Source organism: Macaca nemestrina, chromosome 8 (genome assembly GCF_043159975.1).
Source record: "Macaca nemestrina isolate mMacNem1 chromosome 8, mMacNem.hap1, whole genome shotgun sequence".
In the NCBI taxonomy this organism is placed as follows: Eukaryota; Metazoa; Chordata; class Mammalia; order Primates; family Cercopithecidae; genus Macaca; species Macaca nemestrina.
In genome coordinates this window covers 64,954,386-64,968,829 of record NC_092132.1, presented here as the reverse complement: position 1 = coordinate 64,968,829, position 14,444 = coordinate 64,954,386, and the positions used below count along the sequence as shown (strand labels likewise).

The window sequence follows — 14,444 nt, the reverse complement described above, 5'->3', positions numbered from 1 at the left end:
TCATGCCACTGCACTCCAGCCTGGGCAACAAAGAGCGAAACTCTGTCTCAACAACAACAACAAAAAGTTCTGGCCAGGTGTGTGGCTCAAGCCTGTAATCCAACACTTTGGCAGGCTGAGGCGGGAGGATCCCTTGAGCCCAAGAGTTTGAGAACAGCCTGAGCAACATACTGACACCCTGTCCCCTCAAAAAAATTTTAAAAATTAGCCAGCCTTCATGGCACTCACCTGTAGTCCCAGCTACTTAGCAGGGTGAGGTAGGAGGATTGTTTGAGTCTAGGAATTGAGGCTGCAGTGAGTCATGATCATGCCACTGCACTCCAGCCTGGGCGACATAGTGAGACCTTGTCAAAAAAAAAAAAAAAAAAGAAAAAGAAAAAGAAAATTATGACTATAAATGTTAAAAAAAAAAAAAAAAAACCTTGAACTGAGTTATTATAATTGTCAAGGCATGTTTGATCAAAACAACATAAATATATGAATAAATATTGATATTAAACACAAGATACATACATTTACTGGAAATGCATTTCACAGATGATTTTTTTCCAATGAATGATTGTGCCAAATATGTGTTTGCTAGAGTAAAACAGGGCTTATCATGTATTTTATTCCCTTTTTTCTTTTCTTTTGCTTATGTGTTAACATTTGTTCACAAAAAATTATGCACGACAGGAATAGAAGGGGTTTTGCTTGAGCTATGTCACAAAGTTCTTTAAACTCCTTTCAAGCTATGTGCAAACAAAACCCTTCAAAAGCATTTTTAATGATCAACTGACACTTCTATAAGGTCCTTCTTCAGTTCGTTGAAAGTAAAAGCTGGAAACCATAAGAGTTGCAGAAGTGTTGCTACCAAGTGATTACGGACATTTAGTTTCTCCATTTGTGCCTAGTGTTCCTTTTCCATCCTGGGACAATGTATCACAGTAAGACTAGGGATGGCATGCCTATATGGTGAAAGTATGACTTTTTTTGGTGAAATAGGAAAAGAGTGATTGTGAAAGGAGAGGTGGAAAAGGAAAAACAGCTCAACAGGAGCATTCTTCAACAGTTTAGTTTTAGGGGAAAAAGGCCATTTGCAAGTGGAAAGCCTGAGAATCAACTCTCTTAAACAGTTCATGTGCTCACACACTGCTTGGAAATTCTTTGTGTTCCTCCAGGGCTAAAGTACCCCAGTTGGAAGAACATTGGACTAGACCTGAAAGTATTAGAGCTTTCTTTGAAGACGTTACATCCCAAGCCTGGGATGTGCTCTCAGTCTTAAACAGATGACTGTCAGCCCAATCACATCTTTGGGACGGCAGATTTCTTTTGTAAAGACTGATCTCATTATTTATGCTGATTCTCTTATCTCTAGTTTTCAAAGTGTGGTATTTTCTCACCTGGACATTATCTCCAAGTTTTGGGGGATTGAAGTCACCCTATTTGAACCTAAAGCCTCCTATGAAGTTTTTGCATAAAGTTGTGTAGAAAGCCCTGTTTACAGTATTTCTTCATAGCACTATACCATTATGACCTTGGCATCTTTCTCTCTTCCACATTTTCTCACTTGATTCTTCTGAAGGTAACTGGTTTGCACTGCTAACTTGTAAGAAGTGGATTAGTGTGAAATCTGTGGCTACTGAAGAGAGTCGAGTAAATTGATTTACCAGAGAAATGAGTCTGTGAAACAAATAGCATCTGTGAGGTAAACATTTGGGATACGTCTCCTAATGAACAGAAATCAGTAATATGGTTTTATTAGTAATAATTACTTTCAAATAATAAACATCAACCTGTATTCTATTGTTCCTATTCTTTGCAGCCCATAACAAAACTACATTTAAATCAAAATAGACTGTAAAAAGAAACCATTTTGGCCGGGCGCAATGGCTTGCGCCTGTAATCCCAGCACTTTGGGAGGCCAAGGTGGGTGGACCCCTTGAGGTCAGGAGTTCAAGACCAGCTGGGCCAACACGGACCCCGTCTCTACTAAAAACACAAAAACTAGCCGGAGGTGGGGGCACACACCTGTAATCCCAGCTACTCGGAAGGCTGAGGCAGGAGAGTTGTTTGAACCCAGGAGGCAGAGGTTGCAGTGAGCCAAGATTGCACCACTGCACTCCACCCTGGGTGACACAGCCAGACTCTATCTCAAAATAAATAAACAAAAATAAAAATACAATGCAAATATTACCAACATTTAAAATCTACTATGTTTCTGTTCTACTGGCTTATTCAGCAAAATTCTGATCTACGTTTTAGTCTTTTATTGGAAGTTCAAGGTTCTTGGTACCTACAGTGCCCACAAATTTGCAGATTCATATATTTATTCATTCAACAAATCTTTACTGATTGTCCACCATGTCACAGTCACTGTTCCCAGCTTCTGAAAACATAATATTGAGCAAAGCCAACAATGGACCCTGCCCTCACAGGATTTTCAGTTTAATGCAATAATCAATGCCCTAAGGAAATAATTATACAAGTTTAAAAACTGCAATTGTGACAAGGGCTGGGAGGGAGAGTTAGAAGAATGCTAGGATAATCTGTATTAAGATATTTGAATATCTGGGGCTGTGGGTGGTCAGAGAAAGCTGCCCTAAGAAAGTGATCTAAGGATGAATGTGTGTCAATTAGGAGAAGGGAGGGAAGAGTTTTACAGCAGGGAACAATGGCTTGTGCAAAGGCCAGATAGTTCTCAAAGAAAATGTGAAGGAGGGAAGGAGGCGAGTGTTGGAGAGATGAGGCTGGAGCAGTACAAGGCCACTAAACCTTGCTGGGCTTGGTAGCCATTTTAGAAGTGTTTTGATATGTGTAATAGACCAACAGAAAATAACTGAAACTTTGAAGGGTTTTAGGTATGAAGGGATCAAGAATCATGAGTGTGGGTGGGGTGATAGGATCAGATTTGCATTTTGAAAAGATTACTGACTTCTGTAGAGAATGGATAGGAGGGCACGGCCAGAATGTGTGAGTTATTGTGACAGATGCTTCTCTGAAAATATGCATGTAAATTTAAGCTCTTGTAAAATAAATAATGTTTTAAAGAGATTGAAATTTTCTAAGAAAAGAAATACCATGGTTTTTATCTTTTGAATCTTTTGTGTTTATTTTGGGGGAAAGGCCAAAATTGGTTCATAAGTGGAGAAAAAGAAGAATGAACAGTACTTATCCTTCAAAATGCTAGGGAAAACCATGTCATTTATTTTGTTTGTTTGAGACAAGGTCTTGCTCTGTTGCCCAGCTGGAGGGCAGCCATGTGATCATAGCTCACTGCAACCTCAAACTCCTGGGCTCAAGGGATCCTCCCATCTCTACCTCCCAAGTAGCTGGGACTACAGGTGTGAGCCACCACATCCAGCTAATTTTTTTATTTTTTGTAGAGACAAGGTCTCAATATGTTGCCCAGGCTATATGGCATTGATTACTGATGTTGTTAACTTTCTCCACAAATGAAAATAGTTTTACTGACTTTTTTGTATGCTCAATATAAACTACATTTTTAATATAAGACTACAGAAAATGTATTAAGAAAGTTTTTTTTTAAAACTAAAATTCTCACCAGGCATAGTGGTTCATGCCTGTAATCCCAGCACTTTAGGAGGCCGAGGCGGGTGGATCACTTGACGTCAGGAGTTTGAGACCAGCCTGACCAATATGGTGAAACCCCATCTCTACTAAAATTACAAAAATTAGCCGGATGTGGTGGCATGTGCCTGTAGTCCCAGCTACTTGGGAGGCTGAGGAAGGAGAATCGCTTGAACCTGGGAGGTGGAGGCTGCAGTGAGCCCATAGATTCTATTCTGGTGAACATCTTTTTAAAGTTTTCTCCATGCTTCTGTTCGTACATGGATTTGACATATAACTCTAGGAACAAGGGCTGTTTTGTTCAGCAACGTATATATGCCCAGGGCTTAACAACATAGATGCTCAATAAATACTAATTGAATAATTATTGTTAATATGTTGCTTTTTTCACTCAACGTAAGCTTGATTTTTTTTTTTTTTTTTTGAGATGGAGTCTTGCTCTGTCACTAAAGCTGGAGCGCAGTGGCACAATCTCGGCTCTCTGCAAGTTCCGCCTCCCGGGTTCCAGCGACTCTTGTGCCTCAGCTTCCTGAGTAGCTGAGATTACAGGAATGTGTCACCACACCTAAGTTTTGTATTTTTAATAGAGACAGGGTTTCACCATGTTGACCAGGCTGGTCTCGAACTCCTGACCTCAGGTGATCCATCAGGTGATTCGTCCACCTCAGCCTACCAAAGTGCTAGGATTACAGGTGTGAGCCACCACGCCCAGACAATCTTGATCTTTTCAATCAAAAGACTGATCTTTTTGGCTGGGCACGGTGACTCACATCTGTAATCCCAGCATTTTGGGAGGCTGAGGTGGGTGGATCACCCAAGGTCAGGAGTTCGAGGCCAGCCTTGCCAACATGGTAAAACCTGATCTCTACCAAAATACAAAAATTAGCTGGGCATGGTAGCACGTGCTTGTAATCCCAGCTACTCGGGAGGCTGAGGCAGGAGGATTACTTGAACCTGGGAGGTGGAGGTTGCAGTGAGCTGAGACTGTGCCATTGCACTCTGGCCTGGGTGACAAAGTGAGACTCTGTAAGATCAATCTTTTAATGGCTGGTCAATAATTTATAATAGGAATGTACCATAATGCATATAAATAGGATAGAATGGAATAGAATAAATGGAAGGTCAAGGGATCTTCTTGATCCTGTTTTTTAGGCTTGTAAACAGTGCCGCAATAAACATGTTTGCACGGACATCTTAATACATCTATCTAGGATAATTTCTTAGTGCTGAAATTGCTGGGTAAAAAGTTATATACACGTTTTATATGTTGATACATACAAGCAACCTAGCAGAAAACTTGTTCTTATCTATATTCCCACTATGCTCATTTTACTATACCTTGGATGGGTTAAAAAAAATTACTTATCAATGGTGACTTTTATGCAAATTTCTGATTACTAGCCAAGGCTGCACATCTTTTTGAATGTTTTCTAGTCATTTGTCTTAAATCTAGCAGTCTGGACTGCTATAACAGAATAGCACAAACAGTAGTTTAAAAACAACAGAAATGTATTTCTCAGTTCTGGAAGCTGGGAAGTCCAAGATTAAGGCACAAGCAGATTCAGTGTCTGGAAGAGGCCTGTTCCTCATAGACGGCACTTTGTCACTGCACATAGTGGAAGGGCAAACAAGCTCTTCCACAAGCCTCTTTTATAAGGGCTCTAAAACACAGGACCCTGTCCTCATGACCTAATCACCTCAAAGTCCCCACTTTTTTTTTTTTTTTTTAAGACAGAGTCTCACTCTGTCTCCCAGGCTAGAGTACAGTAGCACGATCTTGGCTCACTGCAACCTCTGCCTCCCAGGTTCAAGTGATTCTTGTCCCTCAGCCTCCTGAGTAGCTGGGATTACAGGTGTGCACCACCACGCCCAGCTACTTTTTGTATTTTTAGTAGAGATGGGGTTTCACCATGTTGGTCAGGTTGGTCTCGAACTTCTGACCTTGTGATCCGCCCACCTTGGCCTCCCAAAGTGCTGGGATTACAGGAATGAACCACTGCACCCAGCCCGGCCTGACTTCTTAATACCATTACCATGGGGCTTAGGTTTCAGCATATAAATTTTGGGGAGAACACAAATGTTCAGGCCATGGCACTTGTGTTTTAGACGGTAGCACTTTGTATAAGATTTTTTAATACATGTCCTCTGTACATTTTTTCTTCCACTACATTTGTTTTTATAATTGATTTATTAGACCTCTGTGTATATCAGTGATATTAAGCCTTTGTCTGTCACATATATCACAGATTTCTTTTTCCTAGTCACCTTAAAAATTCTTTGTTTATAATATGTTCATTCCCTTTGCCATAGATTCTCCTTTTTAGAATTCACCTTAAAGAAATAATATTTACAAAGTTCTACTTTCAAGGATGTTCACTGAAGAATTGTTTATAATGGTTAAAAAAAAGAAAAACCCACAAAGCCCACCTGTAAACAATGAAATGTTCAACAGTGGAACACTGGTTAAATCATTTTTAAATTTGTATATTTTATTTTTATTTTATTTTTTGAGACAAGAGTCTCGCTCTGTTGCCCAAGCTGGAATGCAGTGCCGCCGATCTCGGCTCACTGCAACATCCCCATCCCGGGTTCAAGCAATTCTCATGCCTCAGTCTCCCAAGTAGCTGGGACTACAGGTGTACGCCACCATACCCAGCTAATTTTTATATTTTTAGTAGAGACAGGGTTTCACCATGTCGCCCAGGCTGGTCTCAAACTCCTGACCTCAGGTGATATGCCCACCTCAGACTCCCAAAGTGGGATTACAGGCATGAGCCATTATCCCCGGCTAGTTAAATCAATTATGATATATCCATAGTCATTGAAATGATACAAAAGATTTCATTATGTTAAAACATATTATTAACTAAAAGCACAAATATCTAGGATCTATAACTTATAAACACCAAAAAAAATATTTTTTTTAGGGAGGCACAGAGAAAAAGGAGACTGTACTTATACAACAGTGGTTAATTCTGGGTACTGGAAATAAGAGGTGATCCTTTCTTTCTCTCAATGAGATAATTGAACAAGAAAATCTAAAATTTAATGTAGCTTATAATTATGCAGATATATAGTAGCTAATGGTGCCTTAGACTGCAGGGCATTACTCCTGTCTTCAATCTTACAAACTTAACTTCTGCCTCATTCAATAACCTCAAGCAAGTTGTTTAGCCTTTTTGCACACGGGTCTCCTCATCTGTTAAATGATGATAATAATAGCCATCATGAATTAACTCAGGGAGGTTCTGTAAACCCAATGTTTGTAATTCACTATAAACTACATAGAAAATGTCACTAATAATATTTATATCTAACTATGATTATTACAATTTTTAACATAAAGGCAATGGCAACATTAACTCACTACCTTTATTTTTTATTATTTTTCTGAGACGGAGTTTCACTTGTCACCCAGGCTGGAGTGCAATGGTGCAATCTCAGCTCACTGCAACCTCCATCTCCCGGGTTCAAGTGATTCTCCTGCCTCAGCCTCCCAAGTAGCTGGGATTACAGGCATGCGCCACTGTGCCCGGTTAATTTTGTATCTTTAGTAGAGATGGGGTTTCACCATGTTGGCCAGGCTGGTCTTGAACTCCTGACCTCAGGTGATGCCACCCGCCTCAGCCTCCCAAAGTGCTGGGATGACAGGTATGAGCCACCATGCCTGGTCACTCAGTACCTTTAAGAAGAATATTTTTGTACTAAGCCAAAAAAAAAAAAAAAAAAAAAAAAGGAAAGGAAACAGACGAAAAAGTTGCCTACCAAAATTGACTGCAAGGGAAGATATAATAAATTATTCAACACTTACTACTTGCCTACTATGTACTGGTGGGGGTGGGATGGAGGTATAAGACAGTCCCTGTTCTCATGTGCTTCATTTTGGTGGATGACTCATGTCAATCCCACAGACAGAAAGGCTACTGTCCCTACAGCCTAAAGAGGCAAAGTACCTCTACTAAGGGAGTGAAGGACAGTCAAGTTTGACCCTCAAAGATCAGCTGGGCCAGGTATAGAAGCTAAGCCCCATCACAGAGATATGGTGAGCCAGTAACAAGTGTAATCTACAGCAGTTTTATGTGGGGTAAGGTGAAATTAGGGGACAAATTGGTTGGGGATGCCCCATTCTTAAGGGGTTCCCCTGGTAAGCATAAGGGGGAATTCCCTTGAATATGGTAGTACCCTAACAACAAGTATAGGGGTTAGAGGGGAGAACACATCCCTGCTTGCTAGTAGGAGACTGGAAGGGCTTGGGGAATTCCTAAAAACTCCATTTACAGTGTAGGAGATCCCCTTCTGTTAGTCAAAGTTCCCTTCTTACAGAGTATTCTGAGACATTTGTGATTACTATCCCCTGGAGCTTTGTTTCTGATTTCCAACTTCCTTCAGGGCTTAGAGGAAGAAAACTGAATACATATATATACATATATACAAAATCATAAATATATAAATACACAGGCATGCATACTCAACCACACGCAAACACACATACACATCACTCTGATACTGTTAGTTCAGTGGTCCTAGAATTTAAGTCATTTATTTGTACCACTTGAATCTAGTGTCATTCGTTCCTAATTAGTCCATGTTTAAACATAACTTCAGATAGAAGACAATGAGGATTTTATAAAACATAAGGTAAGATATATGTCTGAGAAAAAGGCAGTTCTGACATAACACAATTAGGGACTTAAACGTTTTTGGTTGATTCTGGCACTATTAGCAAAAATAATATTAACATAAACTTATATAGTGCCAACTGTGTATTAGGATATGAGATGAGACGTAGCAAATATTTGAATTTAACAGTTTTGGAATGAAAACAAGCTTTAGAGGTGAAATACAATTTTTTTTTTTTTTTTTTTTTTTTTTTTTGAGACGGAATCTCGCTCTGTCCCCCAAGCTGGAGTGCAATGGCCCAATCTCGGTTCACTGCAACCTCCGCCTCTCGGGTTCAAGCAATTCCTCTGCCTCAGCCTCCTGAGTAGCTGGGATTACAGGCACGCGCCACCGTGCCTGGCTAATTTTTTGAATTTTTGGTAGAGACGGGGTTTCACCATGTTGGTCAGGCTGGTATTGAACTCCAGACCTCGTGATCCACCCGCCTCGGCTCCCAAAGTGCTGGGATTACAGGCGTCAGCCACTGTGCCCAGCAAAATAAAAATTCTTAAGTCCATTTTCATTTCCCATCACCTTGATCCTAGATAAGTAATTAACTTCAGTAACTCTTCCCTGTTTTTATGGGGGTGGAGGCTGTGGTGATTAAAATATAATAAATGTATTTATTTTCAAAATGTCTAGAATGAAAAAAAAAAAACCCACGCATTAAAAACAGAGCACAAGTATTATTATAGCATTCTTCCATATGTGGCACATATTATATACAGCTTCACTAGACAGAGTTCTCTTATTTCTGAAGGGTAAAAACTCCATCGTCTTAAACCTCTCAGCAGCTAAAACAAAGCAGGACAAAACAAAACAAAACAAAAAACCCTACAACTGTACTCACCTGAGGAAATGCATCAGAATTTCAAGCTCTTGAGCACTGGTGGCCAAGTGACAATATGTTTATTACTGGAAAAATACTCAAAGCCAAAATCCTTTTGTGGCAGGGTAGTACTGTCATTCTTTACATTAAAATTACCTATAGTCTATAAGATAGAACCAATGTTTTTTGTTTGATACACAACACTGCCAATCAACACAGGTACTAAAAATTACAGTGAATCAAGTGAATGTTGCTTTGAATAAATCTATACAATCAGTATGAGTCTGGATGTGGATTCATGTGTTTAGTCCATTTAAAAAATATTAAGGAAAACGGCCTTTTATAATATGTTTGAGAAGACTTCTTTATTTAAATATTTATTTATTTTTAAAAGACTAGTCAAGTGGAAGTGGGGAAAGAGTGGCACAAAGGGAAACCAACTGTGAATAACCAATTGAGACAATTCACTACCTTGGGACCAGCCAAAGCTTGCTTTTTAAAGTAACCTTGAAATACATACCATATTCCATATTATACAAAGCTTTACATATTGCTCTTAGTTTTGAAATAGAAAAAAACTTTTTGAAGAGAGTAAGAATCATAAAACTAGAAGGTCTAAAAATTGTAACACTTCCTCTTCATAAAACATGTATCTTTATTTACATTAATATTTTAGGAGGTTCACGCCTTTAACATAACCCCATTAGATAATCTATAACTGTAAAGAGTTCATGTATATTTCTCATTTTCTGCACATATGTATTAATGTAAAAAATCTGCCCTGCCATATTCTTTTTTAGTCAACAATTATCTTGAGCATTTTATTAGTTTGTGATTCACCTTCTAATATATATGTTGCTTAAGAGTAAAAAGCCCCTCCATAACTTTAAAACATCTTTTTATTAACCTGAAATAGGCTTAAATTCTCACGTTGTCAGATGAGTCTTAACACTTTAGTATTTGCTAAATTTAGCCTATTAAGATTTTTTTAAAGGAGCATAAGGGCCCTAAATTGGAAAAAAAAAAAAAAAAAAAAAAACTCTCCTACGATCATAATTGTGGGATTTCATTTCCAGTTCATTCTGTTGGAATCAATCTGAATTCCATGTAATGTAAACAGTTCAAAAAGTCTTAAAAATGAATTGTTGACTTTAAACAATCTTCGGAGCCGCTCACAATGTCCGTAGAAGCAAACTCCTCCCCGCTCCTGGGGAAAACCCTGCCTAATATTTATAACGTTATGACATACTGTAATACTCACAAGGTGGTTGTAGAAGTATAAACACGACTGGAGTTATCTGATTGGCTGCTGGTGATGTAACACCCATGTCAATACTTCCCAGTGAACGCACGTGTTCGACCTTTTATTTAAATTTCCATTTCATCACAGCAATAAGACACTCGGGGCGGTGCATTTTCTGTGAAATGATTATTGCCCTGGGCCCGAGGTGCTGCCTCGCACAATGCATCAGAGGAGGTTGTGTCCGTGGTCGTAACCTCCTCGCGTGAAAGGCACCGCCTGGTCCAGTCTTTGTGAAGGAACAAAATAAGTTCACTTCCTCGGGCACCGCCACCCACCCTCAGCAAATGACAAGGCTGGAGCGCAGCTCCCACCGCACAGTTATTTGCAAAGTCCCAGGTGAACTCGTGGCGAGAGAAGGAAAATGCGCGTCCCGGGCGCGGGTAGGTGCGTGTGGGCAGCGGGGAGGCGGCCAGACCCTGACACTCGCCAGCTGTTTGTCCTCCGCGTAGCCCGGCCCCGGCCGCACACGCCCGCCCCCTCCCTGAGACCCCCAACCCGCCGCCCGGCCTTTTGTCCCCCGCCCCTCGGCCGACTTCCTTCCCCGTGGCCGCACCCCCGCCCCCAGGCCGGAGGCGCGGCCCAGCCCCTTTCCTGGTCCCCTGGCGCCCCCACCCCACCCCAGCCCAGCCCCAAGCCCAGCCCCCCTCCCCCAGCCCGGCCCCCACCCTTTCCCCCTCCAGCGGTTACTGCTACCCCGGTGCATTGTGGGCGCACGGTCCGTTGTTCATTTGCCATTCGACCTCCGCCAGGGCCTGGTCGGACGGAAACGCTCCGCCGGCTTTATTGTCGCTTCGTTATGTGGCGGAGCCGAGCAGCTTAGCGTGCCTCTCACCCTCAGCGCCTGCGAAGCCGGCGGCGGCGTCGGGACTCCTCGGCGCGCGGAGGAAGGATATCTGTGTGGAGGGTCGGTGTGTGCGCGCGGCTTTAAAGAGGGGGCAGCGAAGGGTCTCCCCGCACTCCGCCGCTCAACTTCGAAGGCCTCGCTTGCCCCCGGCTCGCTCCTCACCTCTCCGCCGCCCGCCCCCTTCTCCGCGCGGGACGCTGCCCGGAGCGCGGCGGGGCGGGGGTGGAGGACGAGAGAGCGGCCGGAGGCGTCGGCCCGGCAGCGGCAGCGGACGCGTGCGGCAGCCCCGGGAGCGAGCGCGAGCCGGGCTGCCGGGCGAGAGGGCGAGGCCGAGCCCCGCGAGACCGGAACGCCGGGGGCGGGGGCGGGGGCGAGACAGAGGGGGAGCCGCGGGGAGCGCGCGGGACGCGGCCCGAGGCCGTGCGCGAGCCGGGGCACCGGGCGGCGGCGGCGGCGCGCGCCATGTCGTTCAGTGAAATGAACCGCAGGACGCTGGCGTTCCGAGGAGGCGGGTTGGTCACCGCTAGCGGCGGCGGCTCCACGAACAATAACGCTGGCGGGGAGGCCTCAGCTTGGCCTCCGCAGCCCCAGCCGAGACAGCCCCCGCCGCCAGCGCCGCCCGCGCTTCAGCAGCCTAATGGGCGGGGGGCCGACGAGGAAGTGGAATTGGAGGGCCTGGAGCCCCAAGACCTGGAGGCCTCCGCCGGGGCGGTCGCCGGCGCCGCCGAGGAAGCCAAGGAGTTGCTGCTCCCCCAAGACGCGGGCGGCCCCACCTCGCTTGGCGGCGGTGGCGCGGGGGGCCCCCTGCTAGCGGAAAGGAACCGTCGGACTCTGGCCTTCCGAGGCGGCGGCGGCGGCGGGGGTCTCGGCAACAATGGCAGTAGCCGCGGCCGCCCCGAGACCTCGGCGTGGCCCCTGAGGCATTTCAATGGGCGAGGGCCGGCGACTGTGGATCTGGAGCTGGACGCGCTGGAGGGGAAGGAGTTGATGCAGGACGGCGCGTCCCTGAGCGACAGCACCGAGGACGAGGAGGAGGGGGCGAGCCTGGGCGACGGCAGCGGGGCGGAAGGCGGCAGCTGCAGCAGCAGCAGGCGGTCGGGCGGCGATGGCGGGGACGAAGTGGAGGGCAGTGGTCTGGGAGCTGGCGAAGGAGAGACTGTCCAGCACTTCCCGCTCGCGCGGCCCAAGTCTCTAATGCAGAAGCTCCAATGTTCCTTCCAGACCTCCTGGCTCAAGGACTTTCCCTGGCTGCGCTATTCCAAGGATACTGGTCTTATGTCTTGCGGTTGGTGCCAAAAGACCCCTGCAGATGGGGGAAGCGTGGACCTTCCCCAAGTGGGGCATGATGAGCTTTCGCGAGGGACCCGCAACTACAAGAAAACCCTCCTCCTGAGGCACCACGTCTCTACCGAGCACAAACTCCACGAAGCCAACGCCCAGGTACAGTATATCCTGCTCCTACTTTTTTGAGATCTTTTAGGGAAAGGTTTATCAGCATTCCCTTCCCCCCACCCCCCAAAAAAATCTCAAAACCATTTTCCTGGGTGAAGACATCGTTCCAGTTGAGAGGTGCGGGAAGCTTACGCGTGGGGGTTTAGAAAGCCTGGGAACAAGTTTTGAAAAGTTCTGTGTGTTGTGGGGGGAAGGGGATGGAATGACAATTGTCTTGTCGTAGCGCTGGATTTTTTTTTTTTTATGACTCAGATTTCTTATCAGATTGAATCAAAAAGAAAGTGAAGTTGAAGGTTTTAACCTAAAAGGCTGACTTTGCGGTAAAAAAAATTTATTAGCTGTGATTTTAGAGAAGCTGCTCTGTGCTCACAGACGTTTAGTGTGCTGGTCGAAGTCAAATCGGGCAACTCTTTGAAAGAGTGGATTAAACAGTTTTCCTTTACCTTTAAGGCTGCCCCTTTCAGGAAAACGTCCAGCCGAAAACATTCTTTATATGAGATCAAGATAATGTGAAGTATGAGAGAGTATGTAAATGTAGAGAATGCTATTTGGAACTCTTTGCTCTTGTGTATAATTTTACTAAATTAATCTCTGTTGAACTTTCTTACCAAGGCCTGGTTTTGGTAAATTATTGTAGTTTTTACTTGTTTACTCAGATTTCTGTGCTGAGATTTTTTTCGTGCTGTTCCTTTTCAGAAAGATTTTTAAATGCAGTTTACAATTAAGTACTTTAAACTTAGCATTAGAAATGTTTAATGTGTAGTGATTTGTATCAAGTAGTGGATTTGGATTGGTAGGGAATTTATTTACCAAACACCGTGAAAGTGCTTACAAAAAGTAAGCTGTACTTTAGTTCTTAGTCCTTGTTTTAACATTTCCAGTCTAAAGATAGTAAGCCTTACTATTTTGATAATCTGTATTCAAGCCAAACAGATGTTGATCAGTCCTCACTTTTTGACTTGAAGGCAACCTGTGGTGGTAGATGGAATTCATTCTTTCGTGTTGGTAGCCAGTCGTTGATTTTATAAAGTTAGCTCTCAGATAGTAGTTTGTTTATTGGAATGATTCTCCTGTTCAGCGCACTTACCGTGGGTTAATTAGGCGCACCAGTAACCCACAGACACAGCACCCATGTTTCTCAGAAGTTAGGGCTTTAACTTTAAAGCACAGGGTAATTTCCCCGCCCCCGCCCCAGTGGACAATGTAGTAGGGTTTTTGTTGTTGTTGTTTTGCACACATTTTAGTTGCCTAAGCCCTAGAAGGAAGGTCATTTAACGATACAAGGCCGAGAAGGGTTAAGTAAGTTGTCCTAAGAGTCTAGGGTGACCCAACTGAGGCTAGAGCCTGTAAGGAATGTCGTAATGGAAAAAGAATGGATTTGGAGTAAATCTGGGTTCAGATCTCAACTTTCTGCAATTAACTAGCTTTGTGAGCTTGGGCAATAGAGTGAAATGGAACTAACAGTTCCTTGTCTTTCGTGTGCCAAACACATTTATTCTGCAAAGTATTTATTTTTTGTTCCCATTTTACAGAAGAGGAATCTAAAGCCTTAAAGGGTTAAGTAACATTCCTGAAGTTAGGTAGTAAGATGATGGAGTTGCAGGGGACTTGTGAAAATGGAAGTTTAATTTTCCAAATAGGGCTAGGTTGGTTACTTAGAAAATGTTAAATGGGATGAATTTTCTTAATCTGCTGTGGACCAATTACTGTATCAGCATAGTCTCTCCCTGAAGGTAAATCTGAATGGGAATGCAAATTATAATTAGCTCCTTTAGTGAACCTGAAAT

The 14,444-nt window shown here is 43.6% G+C and overlaps 1 protein-coding gene and 1 long non-coding RNA gene across 3 annotated transcripts in view; one reads left to right on the top strand and one right to left on the bottom strand.

Annotated features, from left to right (window-relative positions):
• LOC139355817 (uncharacterized) overlaps positions 1–10,458 on the bottom strand; it is a 46,858-nt gene extending 36,400 nt beyond the window's left edge. The window contains exon 1 of the long non-coding RNA XR_011606934.1: positions 10,320–10,458. This is a non-coding gene — a long non-coding RNA (uncharacterized lncRNA). The remainder of the gene's footprint in view (positions 1–10,319) is intronic.
• Positions 10,452–14,444, top strand: part of LOC105483533 (zinc finger and BTB domain containing 10) — a 41,458-nt gene continuing 37,465 nt past the window's right edge. Inside the window, exon 1 of one of the 2 annotated variants that reach the window (XM_071068066.1) lies at positions 10,452–10,741. In XM_071068066.1, coding sequence (XP_070924167.1) covers positions 10,646–10,741 — 96 coding nt within the window. In that variant the 5' untranslated portion in view covers positions 10,452–10,645. Of the gene's footprint in view, positions 10,742–11,087; positions 12,646–14,444 lie in introns of those variants that run through there. The other variant, XM_011744411.2, reaches the window with a different exon arrangement.